Genomic DNA, 21,179 nt, shown 5'->3' on the forward strand with positions numbered 1-21,179 from the left:
ATCAGCTTTTCTAGTTTAACTCTTACATGTGTCTGCTGCTATACTGGTAGCAAGTTAACTGTAATAACTTTAACATGAAATAAAAGCTTAGGTTGACATGGGAGCCAACAGATAGAATCGGTGATTTTGGAATAGCCTATACTGGAAAACTATAATATGAAATGTATAAAAATAATATGAAATAATGCCAGTATAATTGCTAGGTTTGTCCATACCTTAAATAAGAAAAGCATCATAAGTATATGAACAGTGTCTATAAAAGCTATTAGGTATTTATCATGTAGGCTGCATGATTATGAAATGAGAGCCTTATACAAAAAAAGTAAGTGTCTTCTGGAAGGAAGTTCTCTCCGAACAGCTGCAGCTTCTCAGAAACACTATTCAAAGAACTGAGATCAGTAAGAGAAGAACAATGCTTTAGTCCACATTACCAGCCTCAATTGCTTTCTTACAGTGCAGCCACCTTGGAGACTAATCCCAGTCATCAATATCTGAGTAATTCATCCAGCTCTGCATTGTATTAAACTTGCTCCACATTTTGTTCTCGGAGGGAATGGGAAAATTCTACTTCTGCTTAAAATGGCACAAGAACATCACGGACTATTATTCCCTTCCGTTCCCTCAAGAAAGTCATTCAGCTCTCTGCAGCAAGAAACAGGGCCAGAATTGCGTTCAGACACTGCGAGTGTCACACACCATATTGGCTGCCTTACAAAAGGCAAGCTTGATGTTTGGAGATGGACGGTACCATGTTTGTTCTGGGATTCAAAAGCCCACCTTGCATTTCAGAATGTGCTGAGCAAGCTGGCATCACACCCACGATTTCCTCAGTCTCACACTTGTGGCAGAAAATAAAAAAGGCAGGCCAAAGCCACTGCTCTTCAAGAGCAAAGAGTAAAAGACTTAGAAAACCAGTTAAGATGTATATTTTTTTTAAAAAGGGACAGCATCTTCAAATCTAGATGAGAAGAGATGAATTGGTACAGGGTAAAGCAAGGGTGCATGTCTGCCTGTTCCCCAGAGGTGTAAAAATTCCCACATGTCACTGAAGGCAGTCATTGGTGTCACAACCCAAAGGGTGTGATTTTTGTTTTTGTGTGCTTCGGCACTGCTAAACTGTTCCCGCTAAATTACAGCTTCCTTGCACGGTGGAGTTTTCTGCTGCAAAAGAGAACCCCGGTGCAAGGGAGAATTTCCCGCCAATTTGAAGCTTTCTTTGCAGGGTGCATTTCTTTGCTGCAGCACAGAAATGCTCTTTGCAAAGAGTTCCCGCCATTTGTATGCTAATTCGAGTCCCATTATTGGCCAGTTCTAAATTATTCACACGTGGCAGCTAGCGATTGGCTTGCTAGCCGTATAAGAGGCTTGAGTGGTTTCCGCCCAAGTTGGAGGACTCCACGAACAAGGGAGGAGGAGACTTCACGCTGTGTGAAGATCTCTAAGCACTGAGGATCCTTACGGACCCAGTGCATTTAAAGCAGGCAACGGAGGTCTGATCAACCTCTAGCCTCTCCCCGTCGCCGAGCGCAAAGCAGACGTATCCCTTCCTGCGCGCAAAAGAACCGGACCCACAGAGCCTAGCAAACTTCGTGTGAGCCCTTACGACCGGCCTTAGAGCTCTTCTACCCGGGTTCGAGTCCTGCAGGTTTATTTTCCCGTCGCTGAAACCCATTGCGACGTACCCTCGTATTTTATATCTTCCCATCACCGGAACCCTTTGCGACGTACCCTCGTGCCCTGCAGGTTCGAGTTTTGTTTTGTTTTCTGTCTGTAACCGCAACTCAAGCAAGCTTTCCAGCCTGCACCACTGCCATCTCGGTGTAAGTAAACAATCTTTTAAAACTACCGCTACACGTTTGTGCCTAATTCCAGCTCGACGGCCTTCCCTCTCCAACCCGGCGTGCCCGGGCTGCTGGCCACAGCCCGCGTGCAGCGCGGAAAAGGGCTTGGGTCGGTCCCGGCCCGCACAATTGGCACTGCTATTCCCATACCCCCAAAGGATTGGGGAGTGAAGGGAAACCGTGCAGAGTCTTGTGCTGCACATAACATGCCCATCAGAAGTAAGCTTAGGAAAAGGTGGCAGGCTGCACAATCCATGTGCTTTCTTGCAACGCCCCTCCACACACACACGCACACACTTCTGAAAGCATGTTGGGACCCTTTAGAAACACGGGTTTAACCCTGGCTCAGTATTTCCTTTCAAGTTGCACAGGTAGGATCAGGGGAAAGATTCTCACTATCTGAGAGATGTCAAGAAAATGGTCTCTCTCAAGCCTCAAACCCTGGATCACAGGACTGTCAACCTTATGCTCATCTAATTTAGTATTTCCTCTTTTTCCTTTATGCCTTAGACTATGATAACTTATTTGGATTACCTTTTTAAAAAAATCTTTGCATCCTGTTTTCCATGATTCACACCATGTTGGTCAGACTGGCAGACCTCTTTACCTATAGTCCTTGACACTGGACAACCACTCCTAAGAAGCGATGTGGACCAGTCCTCCCTTCTTGCCCGACACTGGAATACAATGATTCGCGGCTGCCATCCAGATTCTCCTGGATATTGCCTTACATTCTACTATTACCCTCTGAATCCCACTAAGGAGAGAGATCTGTTGGCATTATATTACCAGTTGCCAGACACTGGGGACTTGCCCGTCCTTAGTGGGTTTTATGTTAATTTCTGCAGCCCTTATGCCCATAATAGTAAGACAAATAAGGGTTGACATCTTCTTTAGCTTAATGTCCCCTTTAGAGGGGTACAGACTCTTTAAAAAAAAAAAAAAAATTAGTCTCAATATTTGGGTGGCAGGCGTTTCAAGCCAACCAATACAGATGCGATCTAGAGCCTTGCTCAGTAATAGAATGAAATTCTATGCGCTCTTTTCAGGCCCTAAAATATCTTCTTATCACACAGGGGTCAGCATTTTGGTATAAAGTCATCTACTCAGAAGACATTCATGTCAGAGCAGGCACTCTGCAGTTGAGGATGGTTAGTTAGGGAACACCAGAACTTAGGGTTCAGATCCTTGGTTGGTATAAAACTGAAGTTAGAGAGAGAAAAGTTTGCCCCAGCTGAGGATCTGCTCCAAGATTGCTTTAAAATTGTAAGTGCCCCGAGGTAGAGACCGTCTTTCTCTGAGTCTTGTACAATGTGGAGCATGCTGGAGGAATTTATTCCTTGGGCATTTACAGCAAATTGAGGATTTATATCTTTATAGCATGCCTTCCTGCTTTTAATATATGTTAAAGTCAGTTTCCTCTTCCTCCTTTTTTGCGCCTTCGAGCTCTCTCCCTGACTTGGCTGCACCTGATCCATAGTAGTAAAGCTAATTAACTTCATTTTAAGTCTTTAATGGCCTAGTTGACTGTAATAATTGCTTTCCAATTAGTACTGTGCAATTTTACCTGGATGGAAGTTCAGAATACAGATCCTTGATGGGGAAGTGGAGGCAACTGAACCCTCATGAAGTTTAGTCGTGAGCATTCTTCCCCCCGTGCTTAATACTTCACTGTTTTATAGATTTCATAGACATTAGGGCTGGAAGGGACCTCGGGAGATCGAGTCCAGGCCCCTGCCCTAAGGGCAGGAAGTCAGCTAGGATCAAAAGATACCATAGATTAAATGGGGGCCCTAAATTGAAGCAGTGGGTTTAAAAAAAAAAAAAAAACACACTGCTTCAATTCAGGGCTGATTAAACCCCCATGTTGTGCACACCCCCCACTGATTTACCTGTCTTTCCAGCAGGGAGGGGAGGGCGAGCTGCCAGAAGGCGAAGTGATCCCTGGGCTGCAGAGGGGTGGGGTGCGCTGGTGCTTCCCTCCGTGGCAGTGGCAGCCCTCCCCCAGGTGGTACCCACCCACAGGCACCTAGCTCAGGTGGTCCTGGGGGGACACCACAGCCACAGAGGGAAGCACTGGGCCCCCATGCAGCTCAGGCAGGCAGGCTCCAGGGGAGGAAAATAAAAAGATCAGGCTCGCTGCTTTTCTTGGGTAGAGCCTGCTTTCCCAGGCTCCTGTCAGGCTGCCTGCAGGGCTTCCTGCAGAGCCGTGGAGCTGCACAGAGCCCAGTGCTTTGCTCCGCAGCTGTAGGGGCAGCAAACAAACTCCCTGAAGGAGTTTTAGGTTGCTGTGCCCCAAGTCATTTAAGGCACATTACGCCACCAAATTTCCTACAGTGGCTGGAATTAATGTGCAATACGCCACCGAGGCATGCAAACACCAACACCATTAAGGAGGTGCAAAAGCATTTAGCCTGCTTTAAAGTGTTGTGCACACACCTCTCATTTCGTCTACACATGGCTAGTGCTTCCAGTACTTTGCTCCTAGTCATTTCTACAACCGAATGAAGGTTTTTTGCTCACGTTTTTGTATACTGCATGCAGCGCATGAATTTAATCCCACACCACCAAAGCCTTTGGCTACTGGGCTGCCAACTGTAGAGAGGACACGGTCAGTGAAAATCAGCCATTTCAAGCACAAAGTCTATTTTGCTCAGATTTGTACACCTCTCAGCTTCTAGAGGGCATAAAGCTTAACACTACTATCACAAACACTGATTTTTTGAGGTAGGTAGTATGTGGTATAAAGTATTTATATGTTAGGGGCAGGCAAAACGGGCTGTATTCGATTCGCATTCAGATTCAGCCCGAATCAGGCACAGCGATTCGATTTGTTGATTCAGATCATTGCCCCTGATTCGATTTGGCCAAATCCAAATCTCAAGATTCGATGCTGATTCAGCTCTAGACACAGCTTTAAAATGTTTTTTCTACATACCTTGAAGTACCAGGCACGACTCATGAACGCTGTGATGCTGGGGCACGTGGAGTGTCCCACAGGTGCGAGGGGGCTCTCCACATGCCCGGCGGCAAACCTGGAAGTGAACCAGAAGTACTTCCAGGTCTGCCAGGGAGCACACTGGGGGCCACTCCACGCCACCCCGGCTGGGCAATCAGCTGCGGGGGGACCCCGGGTGCCCCTCCAGACCCAGGAGGCACCAGTCGCCGAGCTGGAGGGTGCGGGGGCCCCCCTGCATGCTCCCTGGTGGACCAGGAAGTGCTTCTGATCCATTTCTGGGTCTGCTGCCGAGCGCGCTGGGAAGTCCCCCCATGCTCCTGTGGGATGCTCCATCCACCCCACCATCGCAGTGCTCACAAGCCACATGGTACCTTGAGATATGTAGAAAAAACATTTAAAGTGGTGTCTAGGGCCAAATCATTGAATCCCTCCAAATTGATTCTGAGAGATTCATAAAAATTCAGTTAGATTCAGAGAGATTTTAAGGGTCTCCTGATTCGATTCAGATTCGGAGATTTGGCCACCGAATCGGGCTGAATCAAATCAGTAACCGAAGCTTCGCACAGCACTACAAAATATACCATTCTTGTACACCACATACAAACAATATACACTGAAAAAATTCTCTTGGCCCCTCTCCCACAAAACAAAATGAAAAGACCTAGACTGTCAGTGTAGTGCTTTATCCCAAGAAAACCATTTCATTAGTGAGTCAGTTCAAATAAAGAACGGACTTTTTTGAATCATCAGCCAAATGTCCTGTTAAACCCCAATATGTTTCAAGATGTAATACATTTGGCTGCAAAGAAAAGCTGAAACATGATTCTCACCCACTAGAACAGGCTTCTGAAGTTTCTCATGGCAACTTTGATATTCGTATTCCTAAACCAGAAAATATCAAGATGTCTTGTGGAAAAAGACAATTCCAGCGATCAGAGCCAACCCAAGCAGGGTGCGGGGCAAATCAGCCTGTGCGAGGCCTCACCCCTGCCCTGATCCCACACTCCCCGGATCCAAAAAAAGGCACCGCAGCCATCAGCAGCAAGGGGGGGTGGGGGGGTGTCATCACTGCAATTCGCCCCTGCTTAGGGACAGCCCTGCCAGAGAGTTTTAGTTCAGCCAGGTAGGCCTAGACTAGTAATAATTGAGAATTTGACATTTTTAGACCTTTTTCAGGAGTTTGAAGCTTCATATGTCTAAACCAGAACATCCAATTTTTAGGCCCTTGGACCGGCCCCTCAATTTAAGTTTGCTTATTTTTAATTAGATTCCACTCTACCCTATCAGCAGGGGGACTGCTCTTATCCCAGTCATAACTAAGGCAGATGGCAACACAACATCCTGCTCTCTCCAGTGATACAATGATGACCAGAGCCACCAGTCCCCTCCCCACTAGATGAAGATGTGAAGGAAGGAAAAAGCAAGTGGAAACAGCCATGCTGCCTGTATGAAGCAGGTAGGAGGGTAAAAGACTCCTTGAGGAAGTTCCTGGGAGACCTTCCAGCACAGAGTGTCTCCAATAGATACTAGAACAAAGATCCCATAACAAAGTTCAGTTTTTTAGTAAGTGAAAGGTGGGAGCACTATTGGATGGGATGAGACAGCTGGTGAAGCGTATTGTTCCTACTGGAGTATGATAGGAACAGCATAGAATTAGGGCCCATTGTAGGAATGATGTGAGATAGTATAAATCACTGCCTAATTAGCTCCTAAACAGCGTCTACATGTACAGCCGCAGTAAGTCACAGTAAGCTAACAAATTAAGCTGTAGGTTAGTATTCGTAAATACAAGTACCACCCCATGACTGAGTCTTTTAGTGCACAACAACACACGTGTAGATGCTGACAGGGCTGGCTTGGGCACAAGGGTGCTTCAGTACAGAGACTGCCTGCTGGTTAGCCCTGCACTGGAGCATCCTTGTGCCCTAGGCCCTCTGCAGCACATTAAGCTGGGTCTGAGTAGCCTCGGGCTGTTAGGCTGACTCTCTGGGCCACCTGCCAGCCAGGGCTGATCGGACCCGGCTCAATGTGCTGCAGTTCTGGGCATATGTGCAAACGCAGCCCCTAGGAGTAATAAATTCTGGTGCGATGTGCCAAAGTTCATTGCTGCGAATTAATTGCACTTGTAGACATGCCCAGCACATGTGTAAGTGGGCATGTCTACATAGATATAAACTTACATTTTGAGACCCTTATAGCACAACAGCATGATTTGCTTTTGCATAAGTTAAAGAGCCTCCACTGAACACAGGAATGCGTTCCATGGCATGAAAGTCACAACAGCTTAAATTCCCTTTTTACACATTTACCCATAGGTAATGTACACCTTATTATATCACTTCTGGGTTTGGTCCCATGAAATTAAAATACTATAAAGAAAGAATTGGATGGGAGAGGGAGACCTTGGTAATAAATCCAACACCTCTGACTGTGTGATACTAAATAAGTGAAATGTAGGTGGCAAAAGCGTATCCACTGCTCAGCACTGCTCTGTAATAAGCCCTCCAAAATTAATTGCTGTTCACCTTTGTAACTGCAGTGCAATTGTGAGGGTTATAGAAAAAAAGAGAGAAAAACCTTTATCAGACACTGTCACCACTGCAGGGCTGTGTAGAGCAGCAAGCACAGCACATCTGAATAATTTATCGTGTGGCATCCATTTCTTACCGATTACCTGGAGTTTCTAATAAGCTCTAATCGTGCACTATTTCAAGGTAAAAAATTGCATAAGCTTCCTAAGGACACAGAGCTTTTAATTTTGGGCATTACTAAAGCCCACCCTCATAGTCACCAGACCTGAAATCACCCCTGTGGACAAGAAAATAGCATGCCTTGGCATTTTCATGTAAATTTATCGCTGAACCCCACAGCAACACCGATAATACTCAAATAATTTCCTGTTCTGATTTTATCTGTTTTTAAAGTCAAACTCCCATGTAAAGCCATCCCAAGATGCACTTCCACCCATCCTCATGTTCTTGCTGGCTTTTTTGTGTTGTTTTAGAGGTTGCAGATATGCCTGCTAGTTGTTAACCCAAGGGAGAAATGCAAAAGAGGGCTCTCGGGAAATAAACTAGATTTGAATAGACCAGCTTCACAGGGAACAGGACATAGAACAGACTGCACGAAACAGATAACACTGTGTACATGGCAGGTTAATTTCACTTCATTGATAGGCTTTCAATGAATGAATAGCAAAAGCAAAAAAAACTCAGACAAAGGAACCTAAATGGGAACAGGCAACAGAGACAGCTGTTTACAACATTCGAAGAGGATTGAGGAGTTAACTGGTTTAGAAATGATCAATGCTGTAAAAAGACCCTGTGATCTCCACTTTGCCGGTGCAGTCTCTTGCAGCAATGAACACTGTTGCACATGCATGGTATTGCTCTGTACATGCATTGCATGTGCCAGCGTTTGACTGATCCCAAGCATTTCTTCTCTAGGACAGCAATTAAGACCCAGATTTTAAAACGTTTTCTGCAGTTTCAAATCAATTTCTGGACTTGGTTCATAGATGGTTAGGGGCTGGAAGGGACCTTGTAGATCATCAGGTCCAGTCCCCCTGCACTAGGCAGGAAAAAGACAACTGGGGTCAAGTGACCCCAGGGAGGTGACTGTTCAGTCTCCTTTTGAAGATTTCCAGGGTAGGTGACTGCACCACCCCTGGAGGGAGTTTATTCCACAGTCTGGACACCCTGACTGTGAAGAAGTTTTTCCTGGAATTGAGCCTGAAGCGGCCTTCCAGGAGGTTGTATCCATTACTCCTGGTCTTCACCAGGGATGCCCTAGTGAACAGCTGTTCACCAAGTTCTTGATGTACTCCCCTGAAGCAGCAGTAAGCTGCTACCAAGTCCTCTCTCTGCCTTCTCTTCTGTAGGCTGAAGAGGCCCAAGTCCCTCAGCCTCTCCCCGTATGGCTTGTCTGATCATACAGGTGGCTCTTCTCTGGACCCTCAAGGACCCAGGAAGTTTTTCCATGCCCTTGTTGAAGTGCGGCGCCCAGAACTGGATGCACTACTCAGCTGCGGTCTCACCAGTGCAGAGTACAGCAGGAGTATCACCTCCTTAGTTTTGCATGAGATGCAACAGTTGATGCATGCCAGTGTGTTGTTTGCCCTGCTGGGCACAGCATCGCACTGCTGGCTTGAGTTCATGCAATGGTCAATCACTACCCCTAGGTCCCTTTTGGCTGTGGGGCAAGTCAAATTGTCGCCACCAAGCCTGTAGGTATCGTTGAACTAGAGTACTTAAACGATCAGTTGAAATATTAAACAAGATAGGTTTTGGGGTGGGTTTTTTTTAAGTTAGGAAAGAGAACAAATGAAAGTGTGCACTGTAAATATTAGACCAATTTAAACCCCCTAGTTACTTTATTTTCATTAAGAAAAGAAGCTAAAAAAAGATATTACTTTTTCATTCTCACTCAAGCAAAGAATGAATGAAGAATGAATTTATTTAAAGATCATACCAATTTTATACTACATTAAAACAGATGATGCTGTCACATACTAATAAACAAACAGAGAAGCAGAATTAGTTCTTAATTCAGGCCTTGTCAGCAATTGTGACCTCCTGCCTCAATTTACTTATCTGCAACAATCTGGCTTAATGCATTTAGAAGGAACTGATCTATCAGGTTTGAAATGGTTCAGTTACAGATGGAAGAGTTTAGATCTGATGTTTATCCAGTCCTTTCGTTTTTTAATAAGAATTTGTACAGTCTTATTTTTTTACAATTTACAATCTTGTACTGAAGTCTTATTTGCCTTGCATAATTTTGCTTTTTCAGCCCATATGACTGAGACCTTAGAAGTCAACCTAGCAGGTAAAAATGTAAAAATCGTCTCTCAGCTTGGATAATTTCACAGATACAAATTAGAGCTTCTCCCTTGACTTGCAATGCATTTGCTAAGGATTAATTCATTATGGACACATTACTTAGCTGGTGAAGCTTGTAAACTCTAGAAGTATTTTTTTTTTCTGTTTTAAAGAGACCTACCAGGTTTCTAGCCTCCAAAAGTAGCGGAGCCTGTGACCTTGAGGCTGAAAGGTCTTAATCAAATAATTTACTGTTCAAATGAAATTAGGGGCGACTACAAGAGACCTTGCTGTCTATGGCAGTGGTGCTCAACCTTCGGGCCCCACAGGCTAGATGAATGGGGCAGGGCCAGTTTGTGGGCTGGATTGAGCCCCATGTGCCAGGATCAGGCCATAGGAGCCCGGCACAACATTTTCCCATCCCCACAAGCCAGGATTAGGCCTCAGAGGCACTGCCCCACTGAGTTGGGCTTCTGCTCCCACGTGTCAGGGTTGGCCCTGGAGGCCTAGCACTGCCCCCTACGACTCCAGCACTGTCCTCTCCCTGTCCCCTGTATGTCAGGATCAGGTGCTGGTGTCCAGGACCACCTCCATCCAGCCCTGCACACTGGGGTCAGGCACCCAATCCAGTTCTCGGGGCCCAGGGCTCCTTACGTGTCCAGAAATTTGGCAGTGGGGGAGTGATCAAATTCACCACTCTCCTACTGCCAAATTTCCAGACCTGCAGGGAGCCCCACAGGTCGCATGGCCCAGCCTCTGGATGGATCCGACTCATGGGCCAGGTCTTAAGCTCTACTGGTCTATGAGGTTTAGTGAAAGACAGGAGAGAAAGCCACAAAGCAGGAATCCTGCAAACATGTATGCAATCAAGATAATATTTTGTAAACTTTCAGGGGTATTGGCTGTAGCCACGGTGGTCTAAGGACACAGGCAATTTACTCAGAGAAACTTGTCTGCCTTTGGTAAAAATGTTAACTTATTATGGTATGCAATATTAGCAAGCAACATGCACATCAAGTAGTTAAAGGAGTTACGTTAGCATGCTGGAATTCCTTGCCTGGGAACTGGCTTGATATCTCAACCTTTAAGTTATACTAGTACTCTATATTTTCTCTTTTGCACTTTTATTATTAGAGTCATTTATGTGCAACTTATAAGGAAGCAATAATAATGACATACTGCAGGACTGTAAAAGCTACACACATTTTCATGTACACTAGTTTTTATGGGCCAGGACTGCAGCGTCATTTGCAATATATGAGGTTAATTCTGGATCAAAGATATTTTTGTTTTTTTAGTCCCAGAGTCATTGGAGGCTGGACATGCAAAGAAAATATGCAGTCCTAGGAAAGTAAGGACCATAGGAAGGAAGATGGAGAAGGAAAAAATGCTATATGTCCATGTCCACTGCAGCCTCTTTGGAAATGAAATCACCCATACACAGATACAAATCCTCTACATCCTAAAAATGTGGATTAAGTAGGACTTAACCTACTTAACCCTGCGGGCCCCGTACCCTGGGAGCAGACCCCTGGCAGGGATGACTCGCCTCCCGCAGGGCAGCTGGAACAGGAGCCGTGACTAGCCACGCGAACCAGCGTTATGCCGGCTGTTTAATCAGCTGTTTCCGGCGCGGGAAACAGCTGGACCAATCCCGGCAGCCATACCAGCAGCCGCAAGAAAGTTTAAAAGCCCCGCCAGAACTAGGGCAGAGAGAGAGAGCCAGAGAAGGAGGGCACGGGCCGGCAGCTCACTAGGCGTGCTGCGGCTCCGGCGCGGGAAGGGAGCAACACAGCCTGCACAGTTCCTGCAGGCAACCCCAGGGAGATCTTTAAGCCCCCTCCCGGAAGCAAATCGGGGCATCCCTCCAGCTCCTGGTGGAAGCAGAGGCCAAGGCAGCAGGGGAGTTCCTTGCATACAGCAGGAGGGAGGAGGCATGGGTAGAGGAGGCAGCTCTGCAACCCTCTCCTCAGGGGAATTATTTTTTTTTTTTTTAATTAAGACAAACCCTGAGAAGTAGGGAAAAAGCCACCACAACCAAGAAGGCAGGCCCTGGGTCATTCTACAGGGCCGAAGACCATTATTGACACACTTCCACCCGGTTGGTGAATGGATGGGGTATGGGGGAGGCAGAGCCCTGTGGAACATCACGCCAAACAACCATAAGTACTGCCGTCTGTTGGGAGAGGCGCCCCCCTCAGGAAGATCTCCACTGGGAAAAACCCCCTCTCCTAGTTGTTTAGTCATCACAGTCGTGGCAGGCGAGTTGAGGGAAGGGACTACACCCCGACAGGCCAGGCGGCACGAAGGCGCAAAATGCTACAGGCCCCCTTTCGGTCGGTGCCTTGATCCCCAGTGACGTCAGAGTGAGATCTGGTTTCAGTGCCACCTAGATGATTCAGGCACTGCCCCTTCTTACCTGCCACGTCTTTGATGCTGTTGTTGGGGAGGCAGTTCGCTGTAGGTGATCTGAAGGGGTCTCAGCCCTGGGCTGCCTTCATGAGGCTCCAAACCACCCCTTTATCCCCACCCTTACCACGTCCTTGGCCTGGGTAGATGCTGCTCCCCGCAGGTCTTACCACACTGCCCACCTTGAAAGGGTTGGGTCTTCCTGGCCATCAATCTTCAGGGGTCCGTCCCCTGTCTTCGGGTTGGCTTCCTCTCTCCTGGGAAACTAAACCTGCCCCGTCTGGGGCCAAACTAACTGAAGAAACTCAACTGAAAAACAACTGTCTTCTGCCGGCAGGCTCCTGAGATTCCCTTTCTCTGGGCCCTCAGTCCCCCGGGGAGACTCATCCGTCCCCTTTATTCTAGTAGGCGTGGGTACAGGCAACCGCCCTGTGCCCAGCCTCTGCTGGCTCTTCTGGCATGACGTCCCTGGGGCTCGGCTGACCTGTAGTCCAGTTGTCCTGGTCCCTCCATCCGGCATTGTCTAGTTCCCCATCCTGGGGCTCATGATCCCCCATGCTCTGCCCACTGCAGGGCTGCCTGGGGATACCTGCAGGTCTGAGGAGCCATCCCCAGCCATGGCGTCTGAGCTCCTGGTCGGAGCCCCTCTGCCTCCTGGTGGGGTCCTGTGAAGTTGCTGCTCCTCAGTGGGGGCTCCCTTGTCCCTGTCAGCCCCTAAGGCTGCCCTCTGCCTCACCCATCTGGGTCCTCCGGCAAGTGCCCAGCTCCTTCTTGTGGCATTGGGAGTTGGAGCACGTGAGCTCTGCAGCCGGCATCCTGCTCCTTGGAGCCAACCCAGCTGGATCCCCGGCTGCCTTTTGAGCAGCCCACGCTTCTTGGGAGCCACGTCCCTGGTGCTTGCCGATATGCAGGCTCAGGCAGCTGCGGAACTGCTGAGCCTGTGTTGGCGTTTCCTCCCAGCTGCTGCTCATCCCAGCTCCTATGGTAAGTACTGAGGTGCATCGGGCAAGGGTCTGGGACACTTCGGGGGGGGGGGGGGGGGGGGGGGCTGGGGCACGTTTCGGGGGGGGGGGGGGGCGGTTTGCCTTCCCTCTCACACTAGTCAATTATGAGCAGGGTCAGACAGATCTAACAAGGAGTTCCCCTGAGTCAAGTCAGTTGAAACATGATGGGCAGGCCTGGTGGTGAGGGGAGACAGAGCATGGAAGAGGAGGAAAAAGAAGCATGCAGTGATGACAACACCTAGGTAAAGACAGTTTAACTTCATTATTTCTATTTGCTTATCATTGCTGCTGCTGCACAGGGAGGCTGCAGGAATTGCTGCATACAGCAACCAGCTGGAGATTTCAAAATAAGCAAAGGGATTAAAACATTTTAACATCCAAAACATCAATACCGACTCTGGCTCAACCCATACGACTCTCCAGTCATTCTGTTTTTACCTTGCTGGCCTTCAGGATGTTGATCTGTTCTTCATATACAGTGTCCCTGTTTTTCTCCAGAAATCCCTCACACTGATATTCAACCTACCACAGCAGAAAATGGAAGAGAAAAAAAAATTAATGGTCATTATGCCCCTTCCACGCTAGCTGACGCACTGCAAGACTAATGCTATAATTACAGTACGTTTCCTGAAGGCTTTAGCCATCACAAACAGCAATATGAACTGTGTGCAAGCACAAATGGGATGGTAAAGATATTAGTTTATCCTATTAATAAATATATTACCTTTCAGTGATACAGGGCACAAAAGTCCTTAATTCAAAAAACCTTGCATTACCCCATTATTACTTCATAGAGAAGGTGTACGCACGATTTCTAGCAATCTAGCTTTCATTTTGCCATTTCTTTAAAAGGCCACTCTGGCCTTCCTAGTATGTCAGTCAGTAACCTGTTACACATTAACCTCAAAATCTCAAAACCTCTGGCAGAGGTCTGTACTCAGTCTCACCAAATTTCTCTTGCCCACAGCCTACTTTGTGAAGTTTCTAAAATCAGCTAGTTTTGAGATAAGACATGGTCAAAAAAGCATTGAAATAATTTTTTAAAAAGGTAGGATAAAATCTATTCTGCCCTGATACAAATCACCTCAAAATTGAGCAATAAACTGTCAGGTAATGGCAGAGCATACATGTAAAATGTGACATGGGAATATCTTCTTTTAGAACGCTCAGGGGAGGGTTCAGGCAAAGTCGTGCGCATAATGGAAAAGCAAGTGTCAGCTTCCGCTGTGAACAGTGCAATTTGCTCTGACGTTAGCAGATAGAGGTGAGACTTGATTTAGGAATCTCTCACATTTAGGCTCCTTTGACACTTGCTCAGAATTGCTTTTGATTTCCATTTCAAACATATACGCACATGTGTGTGCGCGCATTAGCTATAGCCTCAGAAGATTCTTATTTGCTAGGAATAATACCTGTCAAATAACGTTTTCAATGAAGCTTGAGCCCACACCAAGGCTGCTGCTGTAGCAACCACTGTGTTAAAGGCTTGATGTTGGTATCTTCTCTGCAACGAAGTCCTTGTATTGTCTCGCTTGGCTTCCCCCTCCCCCGCCCCACTTCCTTCCCACTGAGGTCTTGCATCATGAATGAGCTGGTTTCATTCCTTTCTCAGTGTAATTATCTGTGTTTATGCAAGATGCGTAATTGGTTTGACAATATCTTTAACTGAACCAACTTTACAGTTGCCAGACATGTTGAACAGACTTTCAGGCACAAAACACCCTTCCTCAGGTCTCAGAGAGCAGTAGCTATGGCCTAAGCCAAATACCAGATGAAACAATCAGTTTCGACTAACTTACATTATTTCGATGTAGTGTTTTGCACAAGGTTTGTTTGTTTAAGCAAGAAGCCTCAAAACCACTTATTTTAAACTGTGCACAGAGTTGAAGGGTGACTTCTCAAAGCCAACCAATGGACTTGGATGCCCAACTAATATTAGTGGCAATCAGGCATCCCCAGGCCTTATGCAACTTTGGAAGTCCCCACCTAAACAAGCTGAACGTGGTTTAAAAACCAAAGATATTTAAACTTCTAACTACCCTGGCCATTGTGCGCTAGACTAGCGTGTGTTTAAAGAGCCTTACATGCTATATACGCCCAGTTACCTTATCTGCAAAGTGCACCACAATGAAAGAGGTGTTGGACATTCGTGGTTTCTGGAAGTGTTGGCTGGTAGAGTGTCTATCATACAATTTCTGGGCCCAGTTCTGGTCAGTTCCTTTAGGAACCTAAAAAAAGGGAGAGAAATAAACAGGGTTTATTAGTAGATCACGTGGATGGCTTATGCCTTGATAGTGTTGTTAAAGACTTCTGAACTTCCTGTGGATGGCAGGGAAGGAACAGGTCCTTAAGGGGAAGCAAATTCAAGCAAGAGAGATGGCTTGATAAAAAGATTTACTGAGGTTAACTCATGCATAATGGACAGCAACGGAGAGAGAAACAGGAAAATTCACAGCTGGCATCACCGATGGTTGTAACGTACATGAGCACAGAAAGTAAAGTTACATTAAAATGAACATCAGTCCTTCTCCAGATTTCCCAGTGTTTCCAGACCCTCCACTAATACAACGCATCACAGCTCCACAGAGCTCAGTGGTGCTCAGCTAACACACGCCAACTGCAAAGCTGTACAGGACTGCTAGGCTGTGTGCATTTTGGGACTGGGGCTATTTTTAGTGTTTGGTCAGCTGGAAGCACATTACCTTACCAGTGCTAAAAAAATAAATAAGGGGAATTATGAATAATCACCATCTGTTGAATTTGTTAATAACTGAAGAACAAAAACAACCCTTTCGGCATCTTAGTTCTTGCTGCCTTGATCACTGCAAAACAATTCCCTTTAAATTTCTGCATTTGTATTCCAATGCAAAATGGGGCCTGTAATCAGAATTTTTTTTATTCAGGGTGAAATTTTACAGTACCAAACTGCAAATCTAATGCTTACTACTTATCCCCACTTCCCTCACATTTTTATGTTTAGACAAAGCTTATTATTAACTTGGGCAGAAATGTCAGCATTTTTAAGAACAAAGCCCATTTTTGGCAGCAAAATAAGACTTTTGTTTTCATGAATAAAATCCTAAAACAGGATTCAAAGGTTTAATTCAGCTCTTTCCAAGGAATCTCCAGCTCTTTAAAATCTGACTATTGTAAGAGTGGCTCCAACAGCCACACATGGTGCCTATGAGCATGGTCTGGCTAATCAAACCAAGCCAATAACTTCCTTTGGGAGCCCAGGAGGTAGAATGACAGACACACACCTCACTCCAACATAGAGAGGCTTTTCTGTTCTGTATTTGCTGATATTAAACAATATGTTGTCAGAGACTGATCCCTAGTGCAGGGCACAGATGAATTATTTACTTATATGCAAAATATTTATATACATTTTTCTCCTGCCTCCACCTTGCTCAAATAACTAGTGTTAGTTCTGCTTTCAGCATAGGTTACTATTTCCTCCCCCCTTTAATAGTTGCTGGGCACCTCACAAGCTTCCCCATAGAAACTACAGCCTGTGGGACAGGTGCAGCCCACAAAGCCCTGGCTTTGGCAAACAGGAACCATCTCTGCTCCTACCATGGCTTCACATTTGGCACTGAGCAGTCAGTCATGGGGTAAACATGCATAAATAAGGCTGGGAGCAGGAGTCCCATCTCACAGGGGCAGAGTCCCTTTGTGGATCAGACCCTAAAAGAGTATATCTACAACGCTTCACAACTGTGTGCACGCTGCCAATAAATAAGCTGCATGCACCTGCACCACCCTGGTCCAAAAGTTTGCTAAGACAACAGTTTGGTGCAGCCCCAAGCACATACATTTGTACAAGCATCAGGCTCCCCAACTCAGGCACGTGTTCAGGACTGGGGCAATGTCTATCCAACAAACCTGTGGGCCAATGTGCACATGGAAAGGATGGGGCTTATTTCTCAATGGCATGCCCAGTCTTGCTCAGGAAGCAGGGTAGGCATATCCTAAACAGGAAGGTTGGTGGTGGAGCAAGGAAATGAACCCAGATTTCTTAACTTCCAGGCTAATGGTCTGATAACTGGATCATCCTTCTCCTTGGGTGCAAGGTTTAGGAGTGATAGGAAGCACTAGTGGTATGATTCCACTTCCTGAACCAACATAACATCAGGTTTAGGGGGTTTTGTGCAGCTGGGGTGAGCAGGAAGAAGTGTTAGGAGTGCTGGTAGTCTATACTTTTCAAGAGTCCCGCAGTAGTTTAATACACTAGAACTACTAGGCCTGATTTCCTAGACCAACAGCAGTTGGGTGCTTTCAGCTGAACTCCTCACAACAAGGAAAATGAAGTAAATTTACTTTGGTTATTCTACATTTCTGCTAAGCCTCATTGTATAGTATTGCCAAAAGCTTTATGGTTCACTGCTATTAACACCATTTCTGTATTTTTTATACATAAGAGAACATTGTTTGTACACCACTGTGTGTTCATTTACAAAGTGCTTTGCAACTCCTCAGAATGAAAAGGTCCTATAAAGCATAGACTAATCCTTAAAAATATATTAACTGCATCATATCCTATTGGGGATAAGCAGCTTGCCTTCACAAGACCAGCATCGTTCTCTACAGTCACCAGAGAGCAATGCTCTGTTTGTTCTTTAACTGTATACATCCTAGAAGCTACAAAAATGTCTGCTAGCTCTGCTAGACCAAAATGGGAATGAGTTATGCCTTTCCATTCAAAGGCCCTTGAAACCACTGCTCAGTATGATGAATGAAGCGCCACCAGGTGCACCCCAAAGCATATTAAATGTGGCTTCTTCCCTGTTACTATTCAGGCATCACTCCCTCACCTCTGCCTACACAAACTGGGAAAAAAGAAGAAAAAAAAAAATCTTCAGGGAGAGCAGTCAGCAACAAAAGTGACCTTGTTTACTCCTCTCTCACAACTGAGATACGCAGCCTAAAGGAAATGAATGAATTGAATGCCCCAAGGCTGTCAGTGAGGACTAGTGAATGAAGGGAGTATTTCATAAAGACTATGCTTAGGTCTATTTTTGCCTTCCTAATACTGTTTGAAAGCAATCTCTGAAAACTACCAACACAGTCCTAAGTGCATGATTTTACAGTGACCATGCAACACAAGAACATCTGTCTACAACTAAAGCTAAGGGAAGCTTGTCTTACCAGTCTAAACTGGAGAAAGAGTAAGGTTTGTCAATCCATTAGTAAAGAATGAAAGCAATGGCAATCAGCACAGCTGTATCAGATATTCCATATAAAAGGGACTTTACAAAAACAAGTGTCATCAAACACTGAACCAAAAGGGTCAGGAGCTCTAGAAAATGCGGAGGAAGCAAATGGTTTCTATTTGCAGACAGCTGTATTTAGACTCTGACATGCTATCAAGCCCTTCAGCCTTAGCCTGGAGCAAGCACACAGTGTGCAGCTAAGATATGAGTCGCTCTGTAAAACAGCTCATCTCTTTGATTTTTATCCCTACCTCCACCTTTGCAAGCAGCTTTCATTTACAGTGCCATGATATGGTCTGGCTATCATTCCTACCTCAATTCACCTGATCACAACCTGAATACCAAGTTAGATAAGGTAAGGATTTTTGAGGGGGAGCGGGGGGGCAGGAAAACTTTTTATTGCTATATTTTATTATTCCTTCAGGAGTTACCTGGAAGGAATTTTTCGAAAGCCGTACCTCCCATCCCTGCACTCTACCTGCAATACATAAATGACATTTTAATCACCTGAACTGAACACCTTGGATCTCTTTGATGACTTCTACCATAGGTTCAACAACTAGCAACTTTCAAACAAATTCTCTGGAATATTTTAACATCAACTTTCTAGATACTACGATCCACGTCCAGGATGGCACCCTAGAAACAACTGCACACAGAAAACCTATAGTCCACCATGCTTATGTCCCCCAAATGACCAACCATCCTAAACACACTAGGAAAGCGGTACTCTAAGCCAGGACCTCAGATGCCACACCTGCTCCGAGGAGAATTCTCAAAGTACTTGTAGCTGTGATGGTCCAGAAATTATGCAAGAGGCAAGGATTTCTTAGGGCGATATCTTTTTGAATGCAAGACTTACTCACAACAACCACCTCATTAATCTAAAAACTGCCTTTACCCAAAGACATTTGGGCAGAGAAAAAGACCGTCTTTGAAAGTGCCATCCAAATACCCACGGTAATCTACTGCAATACAAAAAGAAAAAAAACAAAAACCCTTGCCTTCCCACCTCTGTTTTCAAACACTCTCCTTATCTCACACAACTCATCACAAGGAACCTACTTAAACTGTGGTTTTATGGTTCTCGCAATCACTGCAAAAAATGATATTTCCCACGATTTTGTGCAGAATAGGCTGAAAAAAACCCAAAAAACTCACTAGAACAGGCAATCCCTGCAGCCATATAGCACGTGGTTCAAGAGAGAGCTACAGAGAGGCTGAGCTAGTGACGTACACTCAGTGAAGGCGCCAGTCAGGAAAGCAAAAGGGTTTCAGTGCCCTATTTTAAGAAGCCAGATGCAATGTTATAGCAATGCTGCAGTCTGAAGATGAGTGAAAAGAAAGCCAGAAAAGATAAATACATTTCAGCTCAGGATCATGCAAAGCAGTTCTCTGCAGGAAACTTGCATGCAGATGGTAGTAAATTGTTTTGTTCATCATGCAACGTGATTCTGGAGGTGTCAAAGAAAAACATTACTGAGAAACATTTAGAGTCCAAATCACATATGAAGTGAAAGGCTACTGCAGAGGCTGAAAGTAAGAGCAAGAAACAAGTGTCTATATGTCCTCAATCTGTAAGAGAACCACCAAAAGCAGTTTGACAAGAAGAGAGGCTACATTCGCACACTGGAGGCATTCGTGGCCGCTACATTCCTCTGGAGAAAAATGATAACCCTAAATACAGGGGCTACTTGAACAAACACATGCCAAATGCTGGCAGTTTCCCCATGTGCAAACAAGCTTTGCCAAGATTATTTACCAGGAGTAATTGCTTCATGTGTTCAGTTTACAAAAACTGCATTGGCAGAATATGAATCCATCTCGATTGTAGCAGACGAAGCAACAGATGCCCAAGATAACTATGTTCTGCACATTTTATTTGTACCTGGGAGCTGGACAAACCATGACTTGCCTGTCAGTTCACCTTGCATCTGTCAATTTTTCTACCATGGCACAAGCTGTAGTGAAGGCTATTGTAAAACTACAGCTTAAATTTAACAAGAACTCAGCATTTCTGTCTGATAATGCGATGTGTATGTGCAAAGCTTTCTCTGATGTGCTCCATGGCATGATGCCCAACACAATTCACGCCACCTGCAATGCACACATCCTTTAGTAAGTGACGTCTGGCGTACATTTTCCTAATGTGGATAACCTAGTTTCCTCTTTTAAAAAGGTGTTCAAACATTGTCCAGGCTGTAAGCTTTGATACAAGGAGTCCATTGCCAATCAAAACGGGGATCTACATGTGACCATCACTTCCACCAGAGCCCATGCTTACAAGGTGGAATTTGTGGTTGAATGCAGTTTGTTACCATGCAAAGAATATGAAGTACGACCTGCAATTTACCTGCGGAAAGCTTGAAATTACACATAGCACACGGTGCATGCTTAAACTATGTGAACTTTTAAAACAGGGCAACATTAAAGATCAAGTTAAATTTGTGGCTGAAACTGTGATCCAACTTATGGAGCTTCTAACATGGTTTGAAAGTTGGTAAGCTATGATCCACCAAGCACACAAGCAGCTGATGGATTTGATCAAGTCGGTCAAACATGGCATCACAACAACTTTCAAACTGTCAACATGAAAACGAGCGGGCACAAGAACTGTTTGCAGTATTTGCGAAGTTCAATCAGTACTATAAATACAAATCACAGAATCATAGAAAGTTACAGCTGGAAGGGACCACAGGAGGTCATCCAGTCCAACCCCTGCTCAAAGCAGAACCATCCCCGACTAGATCATCCCAGCCAAACCTTTGTCCAGCCAGGTCTTAAAAACCTCCACAGATGGAGCTTCCACCACCTCTCTAGGTAATCTGTTCCAGTGTTTTACTACCCTCCTAGTGAGAATTTTTCCCCTAATATCTAACCTAAACTTCCCTTACTGTAACTTGAGACTATTACTCCTTGTTCTGTAATCTGCC

At 45.4% G+C, this 21,179-nt stretch overlaps 1 protein-coding gene across 1 annotated transcript in view; it reads right to left on the reverse strand.

The window, feature by feature from the left end:
* Positions 1-21,179, reverse strand: part of LOC102375640 (unconventional myosin-Vb) — a 344,293-nt gene that overhangs the window by 75,470 nt on the left and 247,644 nt on the right. The window contains exons 14-15 of the mRNA XM_006033144.2: positions 15,139-15,261; positions 13,472-13,555 (exon numbers count right to left, since the gene is read on the reverse strand). Coding sequence (XP_006033206.2) covers positions 13,472-13,555; positions 15,139-15,261 — 207 coding nt within the window. The remainder of the gene's footprint in view (positions 1-13,471; positions 13,556-15,138; positions 15,262-21,179) is intronic.

This window comes from Alligator sinensis, unplaced genomic scaffold (assembly GCF_000455745.1).
Source record: "Alligator sinensis unplaced genomic scaffold, ASM45574v1 scaffold24_1, whole genome shotgun sequence".
Classification (NCBI taxonomy): domain Eukaryota; kingdom Metazoa; phylum Chordata; order Crocodylia; family Alligatoridae; genus Alligator; species Alligator sinensis.